The sequence below is a fragment of the Salvelinus namaycush genome, chromosome 14 (assembly GCF_016432855.1).
Source record: "Salvelinus namaycush isolate Seneca chromosome 14, SaNama_1.0, whole genome shotgun sequence".
Taxonomy (NCBI): domain Eukaryota; kingdom Metazoa; phylum Chordata; class Actinopteri; order Salmoniformes; family Salmonidae; genus Salvelinus; species Salvelinus namaycush.
In genome coordinates, this window is record NC_052320.1 from 32,783,641 (window position 1) to 32,811,329 (window position 27,689).

The 27,689-nt window shown below is 43.8% G+C and overlaps 1 protein-coding gene across 2 annotated transcripts; it reads right to left on the minus strand.

The window, feature by feature from the left end:
* Positions 1–533: 533 nt before the first annotated feature.
* Positions 534–27,689, minus strand: wrap73 (WD repeat containing, antisense to TP73). 2 transcript variants are annotated; one of them, XM_039008429.1, is made up of 13 exons: positions 27,580–27,689; positions 26,831–26,926; positions 19,569–19,721; positions 19,015–19,131; positions 11,389–11,461; positions 10,674–10,777; positions 8,429–8,515; positions 8,222–8,356; positions 6,380–6,457; positions 2,261–2,366; positions 1,841–1,966; positions 1,428–1,619; positions 534–1,035 (listed from the first exon to the last, which is right to left on the minus strand). In XM_039008429.1, the coding sequence occupies exons 2-13, from the start codon at positions 26,897–26,899 to the stop codon at positions 914–916; spliced, it is 1,362 nt and encodes a 453-aa protein (XP_038864357.1). In that variant the 5' UTR covers positions 26,900–26,926; positions 27,580–27,689; the 3' UTR covers positions 534–913. The 2 variants fall into 2 exon arrangements, with proteins under 2 accessions (XP_038864357.1, XP_038864358.1); XM_039008430.1 differs by lacking the exons at positions 19,015–19,131; positions 19,569–19,721.

A 27,689-nucleotide genomic window follows, 5' to 3' on the forward strand; every position in this document is an offset into this window, starting at 1 on the left:
TGTCATGTAAATTGACAATACAAGTTACATACCAATAAAACACACACAAGACTAGCCTGCTGGCCTTACGGAGTCGATAGGAACAGTCGCCCGAGCTATTTAGGAGGGATATCACACCTGGCACAAATGATTGTCTAGTTGTGTTTGGGCGCAGGTATAGGGAACCCCCTCAGCAGGAAAGAGGGGAGTAGTGTAAAGTCCAGGTACAGGGGGTGGCTTGGGTCTAAAATGAATTTGTGAGCCTTGCGGAGGGCCCTGACCTTAGAGCTCATCCAGGCCTGACTGTTTGGCTCCAAATACCTTGCTTGCTGTGGTAATAATCACAGAAGATCCACGCTATATGGATGAATCGAGCCCTAAAGCTTTTTTTTTTTTTTTTACAACAATACAGCCACATCACCACCCCCTTAATCTGTGTCTGAGGAACTTTTCACCATTCTCGTCCACAGCAGAACATTCCAACTGTTTGAGTGATTGAATGTAGACCGGAATGGTTAGACACAGTTGCTGTCTGAATCAAACATCTAAACGGGTATTCATAGCAAACTTTATTACAAAATAATTGTTACCTCTAGACTTTACATTTTTACAAACACAATACTTCAAATAATTGACAGAGATTTGACAAATGCACTTTGTAAACATCTCTTACAGGAACTTTGACCTCAACTACACCTGCCCTATATTGTGATCCTCCCCTAAATAAGTGGAATGTTACCTGCAGGGATGGCTGACACTGACCAGTGCAAGTACACATGACCACAGTTAAATGGCCATAGAGTTGACTGTCAGAGCAGCACTTTGGAACTCTTCTGGTCATGTGCAAACCACAGCCATGATTGAGTATGGGCTCAGTCTTTGGAGTACTAATCTTAATGCTCTGGCCCCATAGGAGAGAGTACGTGGGGTTCTCTCACTTGATGTCGTCCTCCTCTTCCCCAACCTCCATGTAGCACAGACACAGTTGCTCTTTCCCCAACAGAATCAGAGAGTCCCCACTGCAGTGCCAAGTCACTGACTGCACCTGGAAACCACCTAGGAAGGAGGTACACAAGGGGCATTAAGGACCTCCACCTACTGCTCACATGTCAAGCTGAAGTGTCCCTACCAGTGTACTGTTCCTCCATTTCAGTGTTTCCACATACCTCTTCGAGTACCCCCAGCTCTTCCACTCAGTTGTTCTAGCCGAGTACTTGATTTAACTTGGTTTGGGAAACACTGTCCTATTTCTATTACTGTGGCGTTTGCGGTGACCTGATGAATATCCATTTGGAATGTAAATATTGTTAACCAATAAAAGTACACAGAGCATTTGACTGTGCTTGACTACTCCTTTTACAGTTTTATTACAACCCGTGATAAGTGATGTGTGTTTGACTTCACATGCTATGAGGTTTGTGGTGACGGCCGGGTCACAGCTACAGTACCTTCAGCGGGGACCTGGACAGAGACGCAGCCTGCGGGGGACCAGAGGTAGAGCTTGGCGTTGCCGGTGCAGAGGGCCAGACGGGGCCGACGGGGGTCCCACTGGAAGCAGCGCACGGCCGACGTCTGCTCCAGAACCGCCAGGAGCCCCAGCCTCTGCATGTCCCATACCCACACCACGCAGGCCATGCTGTCTGCAGGGGTAGACACACACCCTAGTCAGCACCATCATTGCCCTATAGCCACCATACAATTAAATGGGACAAGTAATTCTGTGACAGCCACCAAATGCTATACAAACAATTCAGAAAATTACTGACAACATCTAACCCTGGTTGGTAAAGGGTCATTTTGTGAGTGTGGGTTTACACCTATGGCTAGTAGAGCAACGTTCCAGTGTGAATCTGTCCCTTACCATTCTTCGTGGCCAGGTAGCGGTTGTCCGAGCTGAATGCCATGGAGGAGACCCCGACTTTAGGGTTGGCACGGTCCAGGTCAGGTTTGACCACAGGTACCTGGACTGGCAATGGGCAGATCTCATCTACAACAGAGGGATGAGCCACAAAAACAGGATCAATAAGTCAGACAATTTTGACAGCGATATAGCCTCTGTGAAAAATGTTATTTTCCAGTGTACTAATACAAATGGTTGAATATGGGTTATTGAGTCAGTTATTTCATCTATTCCAAATTGCATATTTTCTTAGGCTATAATACTTTTCATAATGTTGGGGTTTAATGAAAGTTATAGCTAAGAATATTGCATATTTAATGAAATATACACTCCTGTTGGCTAATATCACGCCACACCTGGCAGTGGGTGAGTTGTGCTTACATTTGCTCTGTGTGTTGAAGAGGGTGCTGCCCATGGTGATGTGTTGCTGGATGGACAGGTCCGGACTTCCCACCACTGGCTTCCTCTCCACCTCCTTATAGACCACCTGACAACACAAGCTCCAGTCAGTCACCAGTCACCTGGTCAACACTTCCTCATCTACACCCAAGCATTAAAGTGCCCAGTTAGGTAAATAATGGTCCTTTCACAGCACTTGCTCACAATTAAAAGCATTGTGTTTCAAGCAATTACATATAAAGCAGTAGAGGGAGACATGAAAATGGTGTGTGAGTATTGTAGCAGAGGGGAGTCATACAGTTCCAAAATCGTTTGCGTGGCAGCAAGTAATACAACTTCCAAAATACAATGGGACAGTGCTGAAGCATGTAGTGTGTAAAAATCATCTGTCCTCAGTTGCAACACTCACTACCGAGTTCCAAACTGCCTTTGGAAGCAACATCAGCAGAGGAACTGTTAGTCAGGGGTTTCCATGGCTGAGCAGCCGCACACAAGCCTAAGATCACCACGTGCAATGCAAAGCGTTGGCTGGAGTGGTGTAAAGCGCGCCACCATTGAACTCCGGAGCAGTTCAAATTGCGTTCTCTAGAGTGATGAATCACGCTTCACCATCTGGCAGTCAGACGGACGAATCTGGGTTTGGTGGATGCCAGGGGAACGCTACCTGCCCCAATGCAAAGTGCCAACTGTAAACTTTGGAGGAGGAATAATGGTCTGGCGCTGTTTTCATGGTTCGGGCTAGACCCCTTAGTTCCAGTGAAGGGAAATCCTAAACACTACAGCATACAATAGTATTCTAAACGATTCTGTGCTTCCATCTGTGTGGCAACAGTTTGGGGAAGGCCCTTTCTTGTTTCAGCATGACAATGCCCCCGTACACAAAGCGAGGTCCATACAGAAATGGTTTGTCGAGATCGGTGTAGAAGAACTTGACTGGCCTGCACAGAGAGAGCCCTGACCTCAACCCCATCGAACACCTTGGGGATGAATTGGAGCGCCGACTGCGAGCCAGGCCTCATCGCCCAACATCAGTGCCCGACTTCACTAATGCTCGTGGCTGAATGGAAGCAAGTCCCCGCAGCAATGTTCCAACATCTAGTGGAAAGCCTTCCCAGAAGAGCGGAGGCTGTTACAGCAGCAAAGGGGACACAAACTCCATATTCATGTCCATGATTTGGGATGAGATGTTCAAAGAGCAGGTGTCCACATACGTTTGGTCAAGTAGTGAATAGTGCAGTCAAAGTATTCAAACCCCTTCCCTTTTTCCACATTTTTACGTTACAGCCTTATTCTAAAATGGATTAAATAAAAATCCTCGATCTACACAATACTCCATAACGACAAAGCGAAAACAGATTTTTAGAAAATGTTGCAAATGTAATAAAAATCAGAAATACCTTTACATAAGTGTTCAGACACTTTGCTATGAGACTCGAAATTGAGCCCAGGTGCATCCTGTTTCCATTGATCATCCTTGAGATGTTTCTACAACTTGATTGGAGTCCACCTGTGGTAAATTAAATTGATTGGACATGATTTGGAAAGGTACACACCTGTCTACATAAGGTCCCACAGTTGACAGTGTATGTCAGAGCAAAAACCAAGCCATGAGGTCGAAGAAATTGTCCGTAAAGCCCCGAGACAGGATTGTGTCAAGGCACCAAAAAATGTCTGCAGCAACGAAGGTCCTCAAGAACACAATGGCCTCCATCATTCTTAAATGGAAGAAGTTTGGAACCATCAAGACTCTTCCTAGAGCTGGCTACCCAGCCAAACTGAGTAATCGGTGGAGAAGCGCATTGGTCAGGGAGGTGACCAAGAACGATGGTCACTCTGCGCTCCAGAGTTCCTCTGTGGAGATGGTTGTCCTTTTAAAAGGTTCCCCCATCTCTGCAGCACTCCACAAATCAGACCTTTATGTTAGTTGCCTGACGGAAGCCACTCCTCTGTAAAAGGCACATAACAGCCCGCTTGGAGTTTGACAAATGGCACCTAAAGGACTGACCATGAGAAACAAGATTCTCTAGTCTGATGAAACTAAGATTGAACTCTTTGGCCTGAATGCCAAGCGTCACATCTGGAGGAAACCTGGCACCATCCCTACGGTGAAGCATGGTGGTGGCAGGATCATGCTGTGGGGTTGTTTTTCAGCAGCAGGGACTGGGTGACTAGTCAGGATCGAGGGAAAAATGAACGGAGCAAAGTACAGAGAGATCCTTGATGAAAACCTGCTCCAGAGCACTCAGGACCTCAGACTGAGGGCAAAGGTTCACCTTCCAACAGGACAATGACCCTAAGCACACAGCCAAAACAACGCTTTGTGACAAGTCCCTGAATGTCCTTGAGTGGCCCAGCCAGAGCCCGGACTTGAACCCAATCAAACAACAAAACATTAAGGACACCTGCTCTTTCCATGACAGACTGAACAGGTGAAAGCCACGATCCCTTATTGACTTGTTAAATCCACTTCAGTGTAGGTGAAGGGGAGACAGGTTTGTGGCGAAATCCTGCACGGAGCCTTCACCGTGCGCTGCCACTTTAAGAGGGCATCAGCAATAAGGACGGAGGAAATAAAAACAACTCTTTCAGCTCTCTGGGGTGGAGCTCTTGGTTGGCGCGACAATTTGATTGTGTGTGCTATGCTGCAGAAGTTTTGTTTATTTTCAGCGTGTGTAGTTTATAAAGTATTTAACTCAATCATCAGTGTGACCGCTCTAGGTCGTGGTTGTTATCGTTTGGGACCGCACCGGTTATGGATCGCATGGATTAGTAGCAACATTTTTGCAAAGCTTTGACATACAAACCAACAAACGGTCAGACAGTACACAGGCACGCCTCAAGACCACAGCTAAGATCTCTTGTTCTCTTTCTCTTCCCTCTACCGTTCCAGTGCTTTACCCTGCAACAGACTTTCTATTTTTCAAATGCACTTCCCCTTGAAGTTCATTAGAGCTGGACTAGTATTGCCCTGCCAGAAGTATTTGGGTGGACATTTTAGTTAAAAGGGAGGTTGCTTGCAAGTTGTGTATTGTTATTTGAACTGTATTGAGGTGGGGTGTACTAATGACATGTGGCCGAGAAGATTGTGGACATTTTTAAGGCCTTTGTTGTGTCTATGAACACCCCCCACATTCAAACCCTCTACACTCCTCCACTGGAAGATAATACAGATTATTGCAACTCCTCTGTTGATGACTAGGTTCTTTCTTGTATGAAGTTGCTGTTCAATTGCTCTGCCATTATTATTATTATTATTGTATGAGGTATTCTGGGTGGGGTTACCCCTGTGCTGTGATCTGGGTTTTATAGGGTGTGTATTCTCTTTTCTCTCCACTGGCTATCTGGTAAACAGGCTGCACTCTAGGCAGTCTCTTCTGCTGATGTGTGTGGGTCTGGTAGTGGTACTCTATTCTACTCTTTCCTTTCGGCATGGTTAATACCTGCCTGGCGCCCGAACAAAATCTTTACCCCCCTCTAATAAATACCGCTACAGGTTAAAGAAGTATTTTTAAGCCTTGAGACAATTCAGACATGGATTTTGCGTGTGTCTGCGCCATTGAGGGTGAATAGGCAAGACAATTTTTTAAGTGCCTTTGAACGGGATATGGTAGGTGAAAGGCGCCCTGGTTTGTGTCAAGAACTGAAACGCTGCTGGGTTTTTCATGTTCAACAGTTTCCCAACGCGAAGTAACCTGACACAGCCCTTCAGCCATGGTATATTGACCATATATCACAAACCCCCGAGGTGCCTTACTGCTATAATAAACTGGTTACCAACATAATTAGAGCAGTAAAAATAAACGTTTTGTCATACCCGTGGTATACGGTCTGATATACCACAGCTTTAAGCCAAATCAGCATTCAGGGCTCAAACCCCCCAGTTTTAAATCTATTTAACTGCAACTAGTCTTGCTTGCGAGCGGTTCAATCAACAAACATATTAGTAGAGATTAAGAAGAAAAACAGGGAGGGGGAAATGGAGGGTTAAGAACAATTGACGAAGAGTAGTAGAGTGTAAGGGCATACTAGTGAAAGTTGTATGGACCCCATAACCCCTACCCCTCAGCATGTTAGGTCGTCACATAACTGACATTTACTCACAGCTTTAGTATTGTTGATGGTGGCTGGGTGGTCAAATTCAGTCACTTTCTTCCAGGTGATGTGGTTTAGGATCCGGACCTGATCAAAAACCATCAGGTAAGACCACATCAGTCATACACCAACTCCATGTCCCTATAGTCTAAAATAGCTTCAATTCATTCTATTCTTTTCTACACGACTATGGGATGATATTCCAGACAAAATGCATTCTCCATTGAAAGCGCTTTCAATACAGGACTACGCCTAATCTGTTTCTGGGAAACCGGCCCCAAATGTTTGGAATGGGACTTGACCAATAATCACTTCTCGGTTCAGGCCTACGCACGATAGTAGATACGTTTCTTTTCAGGAACCACATCAATATAATCTGTACCCGCGTCAATTTTGCCAGGTCATACTTTGTTAGTTTGAGTTATCAGTCACTTAGTCAGTGCATTTTATCCAATACATAACAACTTTCTGCTTCCATTGTGTGCAGATAGGCCTAGTTGGACAAGGCTACTATCGCCTCGTATACCTTAGCTGTCAACATTGCTATTGTGGCAGATTTTAGCCAACACCAGGAAAAATAAACCATATGGCTATAAAGCCTTGGCTACAGATTCAACAATTCAGAGCTCTGATTTCCTCCATCATAAGGGGGGTAAATAAGTGACTTCCTTGAAAAGGGGACAAGACGAGCTTTCCAACAATGCAGCTCTGATTTCCTCCATCATAAGGGGGGTAAATAAGTGACTTCCTTGAAAAGGGGACAAGACGAGCTTTCCAACAATGCCAGAAGTATTATGTCGGAAAAAAGCAACTCGCATTTGCGGAACCACAAGAATGGCAACAAAGATGAATTACAGCACACATGGCGTGATCAGAGCTAAATTGGCATATATGAAAGCAAAGAATATCAAATAATTAGAAACAATGTGAGGCAAGATAAAATTGAGGTGTCCTGGCTGCGCATCAGTTCAAATGAGAAAAGAGTGATTGAAGTGACTGTGGGAGAGCCAGGTCTGCTCAAGCAGCCCGCTTAAAAGACGTTATCGGCCAATGAGAGGATGCATGCTTATGATTGGGCAAAACAGATGAAAAGGAGCTTCATGTCAAATTTAATGACCAGGGGCCTCCCGGGTGGTCTAAGGCACTGCGTCGCAGTGCTAGCTGTGCCACCAGAGACTCTGGGTTCGAGCCCAGGCTCTGTCGCAGCCGGCCGCGACCGGGGAGGTCCATGGGGCGACGCACAATTGGCCTAGCATCGTGGGGTTAGGAAGGGTTTGGCCGGTAGGGATATCCTTGTCTCATCGCCCACTAGCGACTCCTGTGGCGGGCCGGGCGCAGTGCGCGCTGACCAGGTGGCTAGGTGTACGGTGTCTCCTCCGACACATTGGTGCGGCTGGCTTCCGGGTTGGATGCACGCTGTGTTAAGAAGCAGTGCGGCTTGGTTGGGATGTGTTTCGGGGGACGCATGGCTCTCGACCTTCGTCTCTCCCGAGCCCGTACGGGAGTTGTAGCGATGAGACAAGACAGTAACTACTAACAATTGGATACCACGAAATTGGGGAGAAAAGGGTGATACATTTTTTTTTTTTTTTAATTGAATGACCATTAGGCTCATGTGGAATTCTCGTCTAGTTACATTTTCAGCAACTAAAATGAAGTTATTTGTCATGTCCCCCCCCCCCCAAGGCATTTCTTGTTATCGTCACTTGTTTATCAGATTTTTTTTGGGGGGGGGGTAATTGACAAAATTAAATTATTGAAGAAATTAACACGGATCTGCACAGGTTGCACAGAATGCATGTATCTGGAAACCACCGTAAGCCTATAGAAAGAGAAGGAGAGAGTGCAGACCTTTTCATCATAGCTGCCGATGGCCAGGAACTGGCTGCTGGGACTCCAGGCCAGAGACTTGATGCCCAGCGACCACTCATACGCACTGAAGGTGGACAGCAGCCGGCCATCCAGCGAGTACAGCAGCACCTTGTACTGGGGAGAGACACACTCTCTCAGGGTTCCCACTCTGTCAACATATTGTCAACTAATTTTCCAATGGCTTACCTCCAAACAGCTGTCCCATACAGCCAGAACACAGCCGTTAGGAGACCACTCCACCCCCGCCAAGTCCTGGGTCTCTGTTTCAAAGTGCTTTGAAAGGTAGACAGGGAGGTCAAACAAGGGGATCCAGACAATTAGCAGAAAATAGACAGGGACAAACTGCGCATCTGTACTGGTGCATCTGTTGTTTGGGTCCCACTTTACAATGTGTCAAAATTTACAAAACATTAGGAACATGAGCTCTTTCCATGACAGACTGACCAGGTGAAAGCTTTGATCCCTTATTGATGTCACTTGTTAAATTCACTTCAAATCAGTGTAGATGAAGGGGAGGAGACAGTTTTAAAGGATTTTAAGCCTTGATACACGGATTGTGTGCCAATTCAGAGGGTGAATAGGCAAGAAAATATTTAAGTGAACTGGGTATGGTAGTAGGTGCCAGGCGCACCGATTTGCATGTCAAGAAATGCAACGTTGCTGGGGTTTCCCGCGTGTAATAATGGTCCACCACACAAAGGACATCCAGCAAACTTGACACAACTGTGGGAAGCATTGGCGTCAACATGGGCCAGCATCCCTGTGGAACGCTTGACACCTTGTCAAGTCCATGCCCCGATGAATTGAAAGTGTTCCTAATGTTTTGTGCCCTCAGTGTACGTATGCATGTAAAATCAGCAAAAAAAGAAAACGTCCTCACTGTCAACTGCGTTTATTTTCAGCAAACTTAACGTGTAAATATTTGTATGAACATAACAAGATTCAACAACTAAGACAAACTGACTAACAGAAATGGAATAATGTGTCCCTGAACAAGGGGGGGTCAAAATCAAAAGTAACAGTCAGTAGCTGGTGTGGCCACCAGCTGCATTAAGTACTGCAGTGCATCTCCTCATGGACTGCACCAGATTTGCACCAAGGCACCTGCAAGTTCCCGGACATTTCTGGGGGGGAATGGCCCTAGCCCTCACGCTCCGATCCAACAGGTCCCAGACGTGCTCAATGGGATTGAGATCCGGGCTCGACGCTGGCCATAGCAGAACACTGACATTCCTGTCTTGCAGGAAATCAGCCATACTGCTCGTTCTGTGCGTGGTGGCATTGTCATGCTGGAGGGTCATGTCAGGATGAGCCTGCAGGAAGGTTACCACATGAGGAGGATGTTTTCCCTGTAATGCACAGCGTTGAGATTGCTTACAATGACAACAAGCTCAGTCCGATGATGCTGTGACACACCGCCCCAGACCATGACGGACCCTCCAAATCAATCCCGCTCCAGAGTACAGGCCTCGGTGTAACGCTCATTCCTTCGACGATAAACGCAAATCCTACCATCACCTCTGGTGAGACAAAACCGTGACTAGTCAGTGAAGAGCACTTTTTGCCAGTCCTGTCTGGTCCAGCGATGGTGGGTATGTGCCCATAGGCGACGTTGTTGCCGGTGATGTCTGGTGAGGACCTGCCTTACAACAGGCCTACAAGCCCTCCGTCCAGCCTCTCTCAGCCTATTGCGGACAGTCTGAGCCCTGATGGAGGGATTGTGCGTTCCTGGTGTAACTTGGGCAGTTGTTGTTGCCATCATGTACCTGTCCCGCAGGTGTGATGTACCGATCCTGTGCAGGTGTTGTTACACGTGGTTGTTACACGCCACTGCGAGGACGATCAGCTGTCCATCCTGTCTCCCTGTAGCGCTGTCTGTTGTTTTCAGTCAGAAAGAGATCCATTCCAATTTATTGCCCTGGCCACATCTGCAGTCCTCATGCCTCTTTGCAGCATGCCTAAGATGCCTTGCAGCATGCCTAAGATGCCTTGCAGCATGCTTAAGGAGGCATGAGGACTGCAGATGTGGCCAGGGCAATAAATTGCATACCGAGTTCACACAGATGAGCAGGGACCCTGGGCATCTTTCTTATGGTGTTTTTCAGAGTCAGTAGAAAGGCCTCTTTAGTGTCCTACGTTTTCATAACTGTGACCTTAATTGCCTACCGTCTAAGCTGTTAGTGTCTTAACGACCGTTCCACAGGTGCACGTTCATTAATTGTTTATTATTCATTGAACAAGCATGGGAAACGGTGTTTAAACCCTTTACAATGAAAATCTGTGACGTTATTTGGATTTTTACGAATTATCTTTGAAAGACAGGGTCCTGAAAAAGGGCTGTTTCTTTTTTTGCTGAGTTTATCAAACTGAAATGTAAATCCCAAACTTATTTTTGGACACTCCCGTGGTGGGAGCTCTGAGTGGCACTCACCCTCAGTAGGTGCCAGTCGTCACACACAAACACGCTAACGTAGTCTCTGCAGTCGCGGCGCTCCGCTAGGGCCATGTAGCAGCCGTCCCTGCTGAAGTCTATCCCTGGAACCACAGACCAGGGGGGAAACAATGCACAGGAAACATTATTTAACATAGTCAAAATCTTGCCCCACACAAGCACACCTGACTCAACTACTAATCAGCTAGTCCTTGTACAAAGACAATGTTGGAATAGAGGACAATTTGCAGATGCAAAAGTGATATGCTTTAGACCTACATTATGTTCATCTAGGTGACACGTGTCCAAAATGATTTGTGGTCATTTAGTTGTCATGTTAACCTATAGCGTTGCTGTGGTGTACAGCACAGTCTATTGAGTGTAATTATCAAGAGGCCTTCAGCGGCAAGTGGTTGGCATTGCTGGATTATTTATACAGTGGCTCCAACGGTGCTTGGGTCACGTGGTGGTGGTGTGTGAACCTTTGGGTAGTGGTTGGAGCCCAAGACAATAACTCCACTGGCTGCTGACAAACAGGTTATGGCGAGCATGCACCATTTACTGAAGAGGGCTCCAGCTGTCAGCAGATGGCCCATAGGCCCTAAGGTCAAAGGACAGGGAGGAACGCGATTCACCAGCCCATGTGTCAGCCAGTCAGTGTGGCCCTGTACCCAAGTCCTCTCGCTGAAAAACACACACACATTCACGTACTTACCCTTCTGACATGCCTTGGGGTACTTGATGTAAGATACGGCTTTGGTACACAAGGACCAGACGGTAACTCTCAGCTGTCAAAAAAAAAGAAACAAAATGTAACAAACTATAACTCATCTCCCAGTGAAAGGATAGCTAGCACAGGGGAATAGCCTACAAAGACTCATCTGTCCAAAAACAGACATCTTTGATCCGCGATCAATTATTTTGAATGTCTACGCCCATTTAATATTGCAAACCGCGTCGCCGGTTGCACCACATGCCCTCTCTTCATTGGCAACATGGCCTCTTCCTCTGTAAGAGGAGCTTGTTGGACGCTTTAATGTGGTAAGTGTGGAGCTCTGAGAGCAGGGCGTCAACAACAGCCGCCTATTAATAAGAGCTCAGTCAACTCTGACTAATGAGACCGCTGAGAGCTCCTCGCTATCCCCGCCACTCCGTCCGTTTAGATTTTAATACCAAACGCAGCAGTCACCCCGTTCGGCTTCAACACAGCCCCTGGGGGACTGTGTCGGTCTGTGGAAGAGATCCACGAGGGTCTTCGTGATGGGATGGATAAGACTAAGAAGAGCGGTTGTGCTGAATGGTTAAAGCAGTCACAAGGGAAAGTTCTAAATCTAAAACGTTACAGTAATGAAATCTTTAGCCTATCCATTAATAACAGCAGTAAAGTACAACCCTTATCGGTTACCAGCAGGACTGGACAATAGAAACAAGGCCAATGCCAGTCTGTCTACCCGTAAAGATTCAAGTCACCCTCCTCCCTCCCAAAATCATCCGAGATGAGCTTACAGATCACAGCACACAAACAGCAGACACGCTGAATCTAGCCCTCCAAGAAACAAGACCAGCATGCGACAGGTCCTGCACTCCTAGTTTCTTCCTCGTTTAGTTGTGATCAGAAAAACAAAAGGTGTATATGATGTGAAAACATTGAAACTACATATGCTTTGTTAAAATGAACATAACTAGGGCTATACTGTAAGATGCACAATATAGTATTTGTATTCAGCCTAAAGCTAGCCTAGTTATTGGAACTCCTAAAAGTAAAAGCCAGAACAGTAGTCATTCTAAGCCATCCAAATGACATTACGGCTGTGTAGCCTACCACCACAAGCATGTTATGGGTGTAAAATGCAAGGCCTACATATTTTCTTTTACAACCTAGTAAGCCAATATAAATGTGCATGCATACACTTCTCCGCACCCTGTCTTATCATACTTTGAATACTAAGCCTGTGCAAATGCTGGACTAAACTAGTCTCGGTGATCAGCCAAGACTGTTATGTGGCTTCATAACAATAAATAAGCTTGAGACAGAAGTGACAAAGTCGAGGGTCGCCATTTCAAGTGTGAACTGTAATCAAGACCCTCAGCCTCTGTGTGGCCTTGGTAGGCGGCGGCTTATATGGTGTGCATGTCAGACCGACACACTCCCAAAATTCCAATTAAAACTTAATTCAGGGTTCTCCCTTTGCCTACACTTACCTTCCTGTAAGAGAAGTGCAAACATCAGAAAACTACACAACTGTATGAAGAAAGAGATGAACTTTAAATAGATCTAGCATGGCATCCCACATGCTTTCCCTGATTTTCTAACTAGGGCTCACTTTCTCGCTCAGGGGAGGAAGGCATTAAGGCAGGAGTCTGTCTGACCTACTGGCTGTTGCATCCCTGGGTAAGGGTCTAACTGACCAGGCCATGCTCCTGATGTACCAAGACATCCAGCTGTGGCCTGTCATTACACCCACACGCTCCCCCCCTGTCCACAGATCCATGGAAACCACCGTCAACACAGCTCAACACAGTTCTTCTTGGACAACTTGTACCCCACCACATTGACATGGGGGGGACTGGGTTGGGAGGTTGTCTGAAGGGGGGGGGGGGGGGGGGGGGGGGACGGACGGCAAGCCATGGTGTAACTTTAAACTGGGAAGAGGGAGGGAGCAGCACATATGTAAAATAGGTGAGAAATGCTTCTCTGTGTTGCCTGGCATGCCAGTCTGGGGCACTGAAGCTGGTAAAACTACACCTTGGAAGCAGTAGACTGGCGTTTCAGTCTCTAGGACAGAGACAAGATGTTCCAAGAGCAAATAAAACCGCTTCTGTTTAGCCATCAGAATAAAGGGACACAAATAATGCTTTGTATTGGCCTTCACAGCATGATCATCAGCTTTAGGCTTCTTTTCTAGGAAGTTTGTTACAGTGCATTCAGAAAGTATTCAGACCCCTTGACTTTTTCCCACTTTGTTTACGTTACAGCCTTATTCTAAAATGGATTAAATAGTTCCCCCCCTCAATCTACACACAATACCCCATAATGACAAAGCAAAAACAGGTTTAGAAAATGTTGCACATTTATTAAAAATTAAAAATAAACTGAAATATCACATTTACAAAAGTATTCAGACCCTTTACTCAGTACTTTGTTGAAGCACCTTTGGTGGCGATTACAGTCTCGAGTCTTCTTGGGAATGATGCTACAAGCTTGGCACACCTGTATTTGGGGAGTTTCTCCCATTCTTCTCTGCAGATCCTCTCAAGCTCTGTCAGGTTGGATGAGGAGCATCGATGCACAGCTATTTTTAGGTCTCTCCAGAGATGTTCGAACGGCTGGGCCACTCAAGGACATTCAGAGACTTGTCCCGAAGCCACTTCTGCGTTGACTTGGCTGTGTGCTCAGGGTCTGAATACTTATGTAAATATGGTATTTCTGTTCTGTTCAGATTTATACATTTGCAAACTTTTCTAAAAACCTGTTTTCGCTTTATGGGGTATTGTGTGTAGATTTCTGAATAAGGTTGTAACGTAACAAAATGTGGAAAAAGTCAAGGAGTCTGAATACTTTTGGAATGCACTGTACACACACAAACACTACATACGCCCACACACAACATATGCACAAACTCACACACACATTTTTACACTCACCACATTCGCTGTTGCTTCTGTCTATTATCTATCCTAGTTAAGTGCCTAGTCACTTAACCCTTACATAGCTACCTCAATTACCTCATACCCCTACTCATACTCCCTGTATATAGCCATCTTATTTTTACTCATTGTTATTTGTTTTTTACTGGATATTTATTCCTCGTGTCACTATTTCTATTTTTTATGACATGTTTTATCTTTAACTCTGCATTGTTGGAAAAGGACCTGTAAGTAAGCATTTCACTGTTAGTCTGCACCTGTGGTTTACGAAGCATGTGGCAAATAACCTTTTATTTTATTTGATAATTGGCTTATCACTTACCAACTCATTGAAATCCTCACCTAGCTGATGGTGGAATGGCATTGTCTATACTAACGAGTTATATCCATCTAGTCCTTCATTTACAGTGCTTTCAGAAAGTATTCATACCCCTTGACTTAATCCACATTGTGTTGAGTTACAACCTGAATTAAAAATGGATTAAATATTTGTTTAAATGGTCACCCATCTACACACAATACCCCATAATGACTAAGTCAAAACATGTTTCTGACATTGTTGCAAATGTATTGAAAATTAAATACAGAAATATCTCATTTACATAAGAATTCACACCCCTGAGTCAATACATGTTAGAATCACCTTTGGCAGTGATCACAGCAGTGAGTATTTTTGGGTAAGTTTCTTAAGAGCTTGGCACACCTGAATTGTACAATATTTACCCATCATTAATTTCAAAATTCTTCATGTGCTGTCAAATTGGTTGTTGATCATTGCTAGACAACCATTTTCAAGTCTTGCCATAGATTTTCAAGCAGATTTAAGTCAAAACTATAACTCGGCCACTCAGGAACATTCAGACATTGCTTTGCCACATTTTTGGCAGGGTTACTTGAGTGCCTTGTTGCAAACAGGATGCATGTTTTGGAATATTTTTATTCTGTGAAGGCTTCCGTCTTTTTACTCTGTCAATTAGGTTAGTATTGTGGAGTAACTGCAATTTATTGAGCAAAACTTATTTAGATTTGCCATAACAAAGGAGTTGAATACTTATTGACTCAAGACATTTCATATTTTCATTGTATATGAATTAGTAAACATTTCTAAAAACATACAGTACCAGTCAAACGTTTGGACACACCTAGTCATTCAAGGGGTGTGCTTGGGGTCGTTGTCCTGTTGGAAGGTGAACCTTCGCCCCAGTTTGAGGTTCGGAGCGCTCTAGAGCAGGATCTCTATACTTTGCGCCGGTCAGCTTTCCCTCAATCCTGACTAGTCTCCCAGTCCCTGTAGCTGAAAAACAACCCCACAGCATGCTGCCACCACCATGCTTCACCGTAGGGATGTACCAGGTTTCCTCCAGACCTGACACTTGACATTCAGGCCAAAGAGTTCAATCTTGGTTTCATCAGACCAGAGAATCTTGTTTCTCAAACTTCTTCAATTTAAGAGTGATGGAGGCCACTGTGTTCTTGGGGACCTTCGATGCTGCAGAAATGTTTTGGTACCCTTCCTCAGATCTGTGCCTCAACACAATCCTGTCTCTTAGCTCTACAGACAATTCCGTCGACCTCATAAGCTTGGTTTTTGCTCTGACATGCACTGTCAACTGTGGGACCTTATATAGACAGGTGTGTGCCTTTCCAAATCATGTCCAATCAAGTTGTAGAAACATCTCAAGGATGATCAACAGAAAAGGGATGCACCTGAGCTCAATTTCGAGTCTCATAGCAAAGGGTCTGAATACTTATGTAAATAAGGTACATTTTTAAATTAAAAAAAATTAATTAGCAAAAATGTCAAAACCAGTTTTCGCTTCGTCATTATGCGGTAGTGTGTAGATTGACGTAAAATGTATTTAATCCATTTTAGAATAAGGTTGTAACGTAACAACGTGGAAAAAGGGGTCTAAATACTTACCGAATGCACTGTATATGCAGGGAAGCCATGTGTCATCGAGAAGACAGCACATTTTACAGAGTTGTAGCAGAGGTGCCTGCTAGGGTGTTGTGGCGACTGGCGGGGTGGATGGAGGGCCTAAACCGTGGCTTACAGCTCACAACAGTACTGGTTCACTTCACATTGGAGGAATTAATTTGACTTTGTTTATCCTGTTTAAAGCTCTCCCACAGCCTTGTTCTAAACTTAACCTCACAAGAGTTATGCCTCAGGCCCTCAACTTAACCCTAGAAAGAACAGTCCCACTGGGACAAGAAAGGCTACACTTGATAAACAGGACCAACTACAGAATCCCTGACAGCAAATCACAAATCCATCAGCTCCTCCTGTGGCAGCACTTTTTATATGCGAGAGAGAATTAGTGATGATGCGACTCCTGCGAGGAATCTTTGCATAGGCCTATCTGTCAGCAATGGATAAGTTTATATGCATTCCCCATCAGAGACGGTATCTCAACCCGATAGACTCATTTCTCCTGTTACAGCCTTATAATTCCCCCGTGGATTGGAGTGCAGTGTAGCCAGGCGTCAGTCTGGATGACTGATTGTCGATTGTCAGAGTAGAGCTGTGGAAGCTACTTGGGGTCACAGTTTCTCTGATAGCCAACGCTGCCAACATGCTACGCGCTAGCGGGGCTCCAGCGCCGCCGGCCAGGCACGCAGCTAACCTGATCCCAACAATGCAAAAACCATTAGAGGTATAGAATGTTCGACGCCGGCCTTGAGTGGATGTCTTCCACACCGGTTTTACAGCTCGCTCAGCTGGTTTGTTGGATTAGCAGTGAATATGTGCAGCATAGTGCCAGTGGAGAGAATCAGGAGTGGGAATTCAAACATGTGGCTTTTTGATTCGAACATACAATGAGGGTAAAAGTCATTTGACAAACACCTATTTGAATGACATCGGGCCTATCCATGAAGCTAGGCCTAATTACCAATGTTAAGTCACTTCTGATGAGTGAGTGGGTAAGCCTATCGTATGACAGACAGCCAAGAGACTCCAGGATGTCCTGCTAACTTGTAGAACATGGAGAATGCAATAGACTAATCCACTTTCCAATTGTTCTTTATGTACAGTAGCGAGAGGCCGTGAGCTAAATCACATAACGCATGCAAGATATGGTGTAAGACCATTTTAGCGTCAAAAAAGCTGCTTGTTAACCATTTGAAATAATTTGTACATGGACAAAAAGCGCAAAGCACAGTAAAGCAGTGCAAACTGTGGTGAGGGCTGGAGGTCAGATCAGATCCGGAGGCTGGCTCACGCCGGTGACTCTCCCACGCCAAATGGCATATCTACAGAGATGAATGTAAATCCAAACCCTCGTCTAGCACCATCAGCTGTTAACTGACAAATTGCACCCAGGTATCAAAACAGTCAGTGGGGAGAAAACACACACACACGCAGTGGGTTCAACACACAGCAGCTGTCCCCTAACAAGTTAATATAGCATCTTGTTCATGAGCTCCCGGCTGAAACTGAGCCCTGATACGAACACCAGTCTGGCACAGCCAGAATGAAATATTTGTGGAGGGGTGAAGGTGAGGTCAACAGCACTGGGCAATGCAGGTGTCATCACCCCTAGACTTTTGGTAAACGGGCTTGGCACCCCAAATGGGAAAACAGGGCATCTTGCATTGAGTTCTGAGCCATACAAGGCAACAAACAGGGGGGGGCTACTTGAACTTATCCAATAAGAAATGCACATTTTCTGTTGCAAGATGTTTTTGTTTTACATCTTCCCAACATCCACAACTGACAATTGTCCCTTCTCAGGATTTCATGGAAAGAGCAGACAGACCCAGGAGCAGACAGACCCAGGGAGACTCCATTCTATTCCTGTGTTTGTTGAGGAAGCAGACAGACAAAGCAGAAATGTCAGACACTTGCACTCCCTGCTCCCTCTCAAACCTCCAGACACAGTTGTGCCTGGGCCCCGGCACCTGTCAGTGAGTCTTGGAGTCGGGTTCGGGCGTCAGGCGAGCCCCGCCGTGGCACGGTGCCCAAGTCGTAACCCAAACAGGCGGGCGAGGACGAGTGCAGCCCACTCCCCCCTCTGATACCTAGGGACAAATATGCTCCCAACAAGCCAGACGACTGCACTTTCACCTACAGTCGTTGTAGACGTGCATCGCATGCTGCGATGTCGTCACACCGACACTGGTTTGGTTCCAGCAAGCATGTTCATTCAAAGTCTAAACTAATCAGAAAGACACTATAAATGTACTTTGCCATTTCTTATTAAGCAAAACTCGCCACATTAAAAATGTCTAAGTGTGGCGGAATTTCACAGCCTATTGGATGTGTGACAAGACACATTGGATGGATTGTCATCTTCCAAGAATATAACACATATCTACAGCCCAATTCTGTTTCTCCCCCTGTACACTTCCACCATGGATTTCAAAGGGAGGGAGTAGTGTAAGGAACATGGTGAAAACCCACTTAAGCACCGGCTTACACCAATCCAGTGCTTTTTAAATGCTTCAAAGGGAGTGAACGAGTGCACACTTCGGGGAGGAGAAGCGGAATAGGACTCGGAAAGAACTTAATTCGTGTGTCGAGGATATGACAAAACACTAGCTGGAGTAACTGAAATCGGGCATACATTTGTCAGGTGGGGCAGGGTCTGGTGTCTGCTGGCTATTTTCAGGTCTCCTCCTTCATTATGGGCAGCAACAGTCGACACCAGACAGAAACACATAAACACACTCCTAGTGACTTCACACTTACATGGAACTCTGTGGTGTTGAGAATGTGACGTCCGTCTGGGCTCCAGCGCGAGGAGACTAGTCCTATCGAGCCCTCGTCAATCTTACAGTACCAGTCGGGCTGCTCTAGAGACCACACCTGAGAGGAGAGATTGTGAGAGAAGGACAACTGCCTTTCCCTGAGCTCAACCTGTACTCAAACCTTTGACCACACCAAATCTGATCCAGAGACGAAATGAAAGACTGGAGATGGTTACCTCTGCAAAAGTAAGCTGTTCTTTTTGCACAGTGCATTTGATCTTAACACTGTGTCAAACGAGGGGTAATTTCCCTTTCATTTCAAAATGGTCAGTAATTATCTACTTAAATTCCACTTTCTGTGCAAGTTGTTGATTTATATTTGTACACTTTGTTCCCAGTTTAATTTCCCACATTCTGTATATTTAAGCATCCATCAACAGGCTGTGAACAAGCTAATTCAGCACCAATTTTTTTTAATAAAAAAAATAAACCAACTCATTGGACAAATGAGATTAAAAAAAACAATATGCACAAGCCTAATAGAGGAGCGCATACCTGCACTAGTCCCCTCTTGTACATGGCACAGAGGATGAAGAGCGAGTCAGAGGACCACTCCATGTGGACTATCTGGTCCAGGCAAGTGTAAAGGTGCAAGATCTGTAGGGTGTTCACGTCTCGCACCACCAGCCTGTACTGTACACACGTGGCCTGGGGGGGGGGGGGAAGCAGATGGAGAGAGACAGGCAGTGAGACAGTCAGGCAGAAAAAGGTTGTGTTCCGGCACATCTGTGTACTTATTGGACTTGTTAACTCCTCGGTTGTAAGACCATGAACGTCCATCTGCCATGCCTGTTGTCGATGTTTAAAAGTGCATATTTTGAGTGCATAAGGTATGCATCATATTTCTATCTAAAACATTCATATGACTAGGGTACCTGTCATGCAGTGGCGGATTTAAATGCTACCAAATAAACCACAATTCATTCATAATACTGTGAATATATAGACAGACATATTGTTGCATTTTTTTCTGGTTTGTGCAAAATCATTAAGAAAAACATAAAACCAGTCTGCACACCACCAAGGTGAATTGGTTTAGTCTTGACTCTTGGTTGACAGTTTTGGGGGATGGTTAATGAGTTGATGCTCGAGTACCAAATCAACACTAATTTGTTTCCATTTGTCTTTGTTACTTTTTGATATTTATGAGTCTTATTTTCATACATATTTATATAGTTTTAAATGTTATGATTATTTATTTGTGTTGTTGCAAATGTCTGAATAAAAATGTGTTAGTGCAGAATGGTGCTTTTTGGGGGGGGGGGGGGGGGGTGCATTCGGAAAGTATTCAGACCCCTTCCTACACATAATACCCCATAATGACAAAGTGAAAACAGGTTTAAACATTTTTGAAAATGTATTAGATAAAACAGAATACCTTATTTACATAAGTATTTAGACCCTTTGCTCAAAATTGAGCTCAGGTGCATCCTGTTTCCATTGATCATCCTTGAGATGTTTCTACAAGTTGAGACAGAACTGTGTTGAGGCACAGATCTGGGGAAGGTTACCAAAAAATGTATGCAGCATTGAAAGTCCCCAAGAACACATTCTTAAATGGAAGCAGTTTGGAACTACCAAGACTCTTCCTCGAGCTGGCGGCCCGGCCAAACTGAGCAAGCCAGGGAGAAGGGCCTTGGTCAGGGAGGTGACAAAGAACCCGATGGTCACCCTAGAGCTCCTCTGTGGAGATGGGAAAGCGTTCCAGAAGGACAACCATCCCTGCAGCACTCCACCAATCAGGCCTTTATGGTAGAGTGGCCAGACAGAAGCCACTCCTCACTAAAAGGCACGACAATCCACTTGGAGCTTGCCAACAGGCACCTAAAGGACGCTCAGACCATGAGAAACAAGATTCTCTGGTCTGACGAAACCAAGATTGAACTATTTGGCCTGAATGCCAAGCATCACGTCTGCAGGAAACCCGGCACCATCCCTACATTGAAGCATGCTGGTGGCAGGATCATGCTGTGGGGATGTTTTTCAGTGGCAGGGAATGGGAGACTAGTCAGGATCAAGGGAAAGAGGAACGGAGCAAAGTACAGAGAGCTCCTTTATGAAAAGCGCTCTGGAGCAGGTTAGGACCTCAGACTGGGGGTGAAGGTTCACCTTCCAACAGGACAACGACCCTAAGCACACAGCCAAGACAACGCAGGAGTGACTTCGGGACAAGTCTCTGAATGTCCTTGAGTGGCCCAGCCAAAGTTCGGACTTGAACATCTCTGGAGAAACCTAAAAATAGATGTGCAGGGACACTCCGCATCCAACCTGACAGAGCTTGAGAGGATCTGCAGAGAATGGAAGAAACTCCCCAAATACAGGTGTGCCAAGCTTGTAGCGTCATACCAAGAAGACTCAAGGCTGTAATCGCTTCAACAAAGTACTGAGTAAAGGGTCTGAATACTTACAGTACCAGTCAAAAGTTTGAATGGGTACGTGTGTCCAAGGGTTATTCTTTATTTTTACCATTTTCTACATTGTAGAATAATAGTGAAGACATGGAAACTATGAAATAACACATAAGGAGTAACCAAAAAAGGGTTAAACAAATCAAAATATATTTTATATTTGAGATTCTTCAAAGGTAGCCACCCTTTACCTAGGATAATGACCCAACACACCTCCAGGCTGTGTAAGGTATATTTGATGACCTGGCCTCCAATCACCTCCACCCAATTGAGATGGTTTGGGATGAGTTGGACCGCAGAGTGAAGGAAAAGCAGCCAACAAGTGCTCAGCATATGTGGGAACTCCTTCAAGACTGTTGGAAAAGCATTCCAGGTGAAGCTGGTTGAGAGAATGCCAAGAGTGTGCAAAGCTGTCATCAAGGCAAAGGGTGGATACTTTTTTGGTTACTACATTATTCCATGTGTTATTTCATAGTTTTGATGTCTTCTCTATTATTGTACAATGTAGAAAATAGTAAAAATAAAAACCCTTGAATGAGTAGGTGTCCAAACTGGTACTGTATGTAAATGTGATATTTCCATTTTTATTTAATACATTTGCAAAAATGCCTAAACCTGTTTTTGCTTTGTTATTATGGGTTATTGTGTGTAGATTGATGAGGGGGAAAAACAATTTAATCCATTTTAGATTAAGGTTGTATCATAATGTGGAAAAAGTCAAGGGGTCTGAATACTTTCAGAAGGTACTTTATAGGCATGTTGCTACAGTGCTTCAGAAGGTATTCACACCCCTTGATTTTTTTACACATTTTGTTATGTTACAAAGTGGGATTAAAATTGATTTGTCTTTTGTCAACGATTCACAAACAATACTCTGTAATGTCAAAGTTGGGGACAAATTCTACCTTTTTTTATTAATTAAAATGCTAATATATTGATTAAATAAGTATTCAACCCTTAGTCAATAAATGTTACAATCACCTTCGGCAGCGATTACAGCTGCAAGTGTGTTTGGGTAAGTCTAAGAGCTATGCATACCTGGATTGTACAATATTTGCCCATTATTCTTTTTTTTTTTTTAATCTTCAAGCTCTGTCAAGTTCATCGTTGATCATTGCTAGACACCCATTTTCAAGTTTCGTCATAGATTCTCAAGACGATTTAAGTCAAAACTGTAACTAGGCCAATCAGGAACATTCAATGTCATCTTGGAAAGCAACTTCAGTGTATATTTGGCCTTGTGTTTTAGGTTATTGTCCTGCTGAAAGGTGAATTTGTCTCCCAGTATCTGTTGGAAAGCAGAATGACCCAGGTTTTCCTCTAGGATTTTGCCTGTGCTTAGCTCTATTAAGTTTATTTTTATCCTAAATAACTCCCTAGTCCTTGCCGATGACAAGCATACCCATAACATGATGCAGCCACCACTATGCTTGAAACATGAAGAGTGGTACTCAGTGATGTCAGGACAAAACAATTTCTTTGCAGTTTTACTTTAGTGTCTTATTGCAAACATGATGCATAAAGAGCACTTGTTCAAATTAACAAAAAGGCAGAGGCCCCTGCCCCGCCTCCGTCACTCTGGAAACTTCTCTCAAATCTAAGGATCCGAATCACATTGGTCATTAGCATGTTTCCATCCACAGTTTTTATGCAAGTAAAGTCATATGCTATAACAAAAAAAGCTGTGATCGAAACAGGAAGTTTCGTTACAATTGTATAAACGCAGACAGAAAATTTGTTCGTTCGACATGTTGGGATCTATGTGTCTGTAAAAATGTATTATACGAGAAAGAGCAGTGGCCAAGACCTGAGTAAGCACATTCGCTATTTAACGCAACAGTTTGTGACAAAACTATCAGTAGAGTTGAAAACGCGATAACGCACTGAACTTTAGATTTTTATTCGGTACATGAAAACTTACGCGAAAAAGTACATTGTGTGCACTACGTCATCACACTGATTTTTATCCACAACTAGTCCCTTTGGTGGAAACGCCACTCGTGGGAAAATGCACATATTTTCTTTACGCGCATTTTAGAATATTTGCATGAAATCTGGAGACAATTGGATGGAAACCTAGCTATGTATACACATTCACGTTTCTTTCTTTACTCACCCTCTTCTGAACTCTCAACCAATTTGATCGAAATGATGATGTAGCCCATGTCTCTGCCTCATTCCTGAACTGCTGTGATTTGAACTATCGATCCAAAAAAATTGCCTATATGAAGGGCCAGCTACAACCTTCTGTCTGTTGAAACAGATATTGCTGTAGCACAAGCAAGACAGTCTACACATTGCATTAGGACAAAACAATTGTTGTGCGTGATGTAATCTTTACAATTATGCTGCCATATAGCCAGTCTGCCTCCGGTTCAGATAATGTTTCCAATGATGAAAAAATGACATCAAATCACTATTGAATGAGTGTCTTGCTTGTTTGATATGCTGTGTAAGCTACATATAGCTTGCCTAAATAGCTGCATTTAACTCCTGAAAAAATAACATTCAATTGCTAGACCTCTATGTCATGCTTATGTTTGCAACAGCTTACTATTACAATTAACTACGTTTGATCAAACTGTTTTGTGTACAAGCGGCAACAGAGTCACGGAGTGACTGAGCAATGAGCAGCAGCTGAAAGGAGGTAGGCTAGTGGATCCTGCATTGCCAGAAATCTCTGTATATATTTAGCAACAGCAAGTCACTCCATAATAATAAAATAAAAAATTTCCCCATCTCTGGAGGTTAAATAAAAAAAGACTATGGTAAATGCCATATCAAGTAACCGGGTTGACGATTTCATCTTAAATCAGCCATAGATCCCCTTGGATTTGGGGAATTGGAAGCTTATAGTGTGCGACAGGGAGGGACAATTGAATGCAAACAATTTGAAAAATGAAATTGTTAAAACATTTAGAGCCCATCTATAGGTAAGAGTTTCACAGCACACCAGAAAATGGCCAAAAAGATCAGAACCAGATATCTGACAATTAGATGTTCGAAAAAATTACTTAAAAAGGAATATTTTCACCATATTAAAATTAAAGTTCATTTCACATAACAGGGTTGGCCTTAAAATGAGGAACATACATTATGTGATTAGATGAATCACTAATCACATTAAATAAATATTATAATTCAGAAATGACTCAAAGCAACAAAATAAAATAACTTCCCTTCTTTGGACACTGTTAACAACCCTCCAGACGACCATCAATGCCATACAACACTCCTTCCGTGGCCTCCAACTGCTCTTAAATACAAGTAAAACTAAATGCATGCTATTCAACCGATCGCTGCCTGCACCTGCCCGCCCGTCCAGGATCACTACTCTGGACCGTTCTGACTTAGAATATGTGGACAACTACAAATACCTAGGTGTCTGGTTAGACTATAAACTCTCCTTCCAGACTCACATCAAACATCTCCAATCCAAAGTTAAATCTTGAATTGGCTTCCTATTTCGCAACAAAGCATCCTTCACTCATGCTGCCAAACATACCCTCATAAAACTGACCATCCTACCGATCCTCGACTTCAGCGATGTCATTTACAAAATAGCCTCCAATACCCTACTCAATAAATTGGATGCAGTCTATCACAGTGCCATCCGTTTTGTCACCAAAGCCCCATAGACACTACCCACCACTGCGACCTGTACGCTCTCGTTGGCTGGCCCTCGCTTCATACTCGTCGCCAAACCCACTGGCTCCAGGTCATCTACAAGACCCTGCTAGGTAAAGTCCCCCCTTATCTCAGCTCGCTGGTCACCATAGCAGCACCCACCTGTAGCACGCGCTCAAGCAGGTATATCGCTCTGGTCACCCCCAAAACCAATTCCTCCTTTCGCCGCCTCTCCTTCCAATTCTCTGCTGCCAATGACTGGAACGAACTACAAAAATCTCTGAAACTGGAAACACTTATCTCCCTCACTAGCTTTAAGCACCAGCTGTCAGAGCAGCTCACAGATTACTGCACATAGCCCATATAATTTAGCCCGAACAACTACCTCTTCCCCTACTATATTTATTTAGCTCCTTTGCACCCCATTATTTCTATTTTGCACATTCTTCCACTGCAAATCTACAATTCCAGTGTTTTACTTGCTATATTGTATTTACTTCGCCACCATGGCCTTTTTTTGCCTTTACCTCCCTTATCTCACCTCATTTGCTCACATTGTATATAGACTTATTTTTCTACTGTATTATTGACTGTATGTTTGTTTTACTCCATGTGTAACTGTTGTTTATATGTGTCGAACTGCTTTGCTTTATCTTGGCCAGGTCGCAATTATAAATGAGAACTTGTTCTCAACTTGCCTACCTGGTTAAATAAAGGTGAAATAAAATAAAAAAACTATGGATTTACAATGATGGTGAAAACTTGGGAGACATTCTGGGATTAAGCATATTAAATTCAAAAGGCACTCGCACATCTGAGCAATCCAATTTGCAGGTGCATGGCAACAATTGAACGAGGAAAAAGGAAACCGCACACTGCTCTTGATTGTATCACCGATATTTTATAAGCTTACGTATCGGCCTCACGGCATTCGTCAGTGCTTTTTGTAGAATTCTGTCACTTTAGCAATTCTTTATTCATACCATAAATCAGATTTATTGAATTGTCCATGTGGTCTACATTAAAGGGAACTTCATTTAATATAACAAGCTTTTAAATTCTATATTGGTACACAATTTCTACATAAAATATTAAAGGGATGCAAAAGGAACTAATTTAATTGGAACCCAGTAGCCTTCAATGAATAAATCATTATTGGCAGCAGGAAGTGAGCTGGCAACCACACACACACACGTCCAGTGTGGCACCTTCTTGCTCCAACCTGTATACAGTATGTATCCGTTTTCGGTTGAATTTTGTGTACAATCTTAATCATTACATTATCTACATTGTTTATCATATATGCATAGTCACTAACTATACATTCATGTACATACTACCTATATTGGGCCGACCAACCAATGCTCCCGCACATTGGCTAACCGGGCTACCTACCAACCCCTCTTTTACGCTACTGCTACTCTCTGTTCATCACATATGCATAGTCACGTTAACCATATATACATGTACATACTACCTCAAATCAGCCTGACTAACCGGTGTCTGTATGTAGCCTCGCTACTGTATATAGCCTGTCTTTTTACTGTTGTTTTATTTCTTTACTTACCTATTGTTCACCTAATACCTTTTTTGCACTATTGGTTAGAGCCTGTAAGTAAGCATTTCACTGTAAGGTCTACCTACACCTGTTGTATTTGGCGCAAGTGACAAATAAACTTTGATTTGATTACTAAGTGTATATTGAAACAAATTATTGCTTACCAAATATTTTCCATCTGGTGAAACTCTGCACAGTTGGTTAGACTGTTTGAAGACCTCAGAGAAGTTCATCTCTGAATTTAACAAAATGACTGGTCACTGTAGAAAGGGGGCATGAACATGTGATTAGTCAACAGTATACAACCCAAAAAAGCTAGTTACTCGCGTTGTTCGCCTAGTCTTGAGTATTTTGGTCAATAATAACCACAAGGTGGCGACTGCGACCATGAATGTATTTCAAGCCAAAACACCAGATGCCTTCTTTGTTAAGGCTAACTGTACAGTACTACTGTAGCTAACGTATCCTAAAAATAAAGAAACCTATGCATCTAACTAGTAGTAGTGCGTGAACAAACAAGTTGGTAACTCGACTTCTAACATGCACATTGCATTGGTAGCACAAAAGAGAGTTATGGCTCTATATGGCAGGCGAGTAGGTTTAACAGATTAGCTAGCTAAATTAGCAAAGTAGCTACACCTGTTTGATGCCAGTTGAAATGGCTAGCTATCGACAATGTATCATTTGTTATTCATACCAGTCGCGTAAACAAACCAGTAAATGTGAATCAATGACGAACGTCAGCTAGCGTGTTTTTTGCATTCTAAGCAAACTGGCTCAAGTTAACAGTACTGGTATCGTCAAGCTTACGTTAGCTAGCCTAGCTAGCTAGATACCGTAGTTCACTAATTCATTCCACACATATAACTGTATGTTTAGCGTGAAGTTTATCGTCCAAGGTTGAGCGACTCACCGGTATCCAGGGTTTGTTGAAAACTTTCCTCGTTCACATGCTATCAAACAAGTGCATGACAACAACTGTCTGATACTTGCTTCAGTGCGATTGATTTACCTCACCTCTGG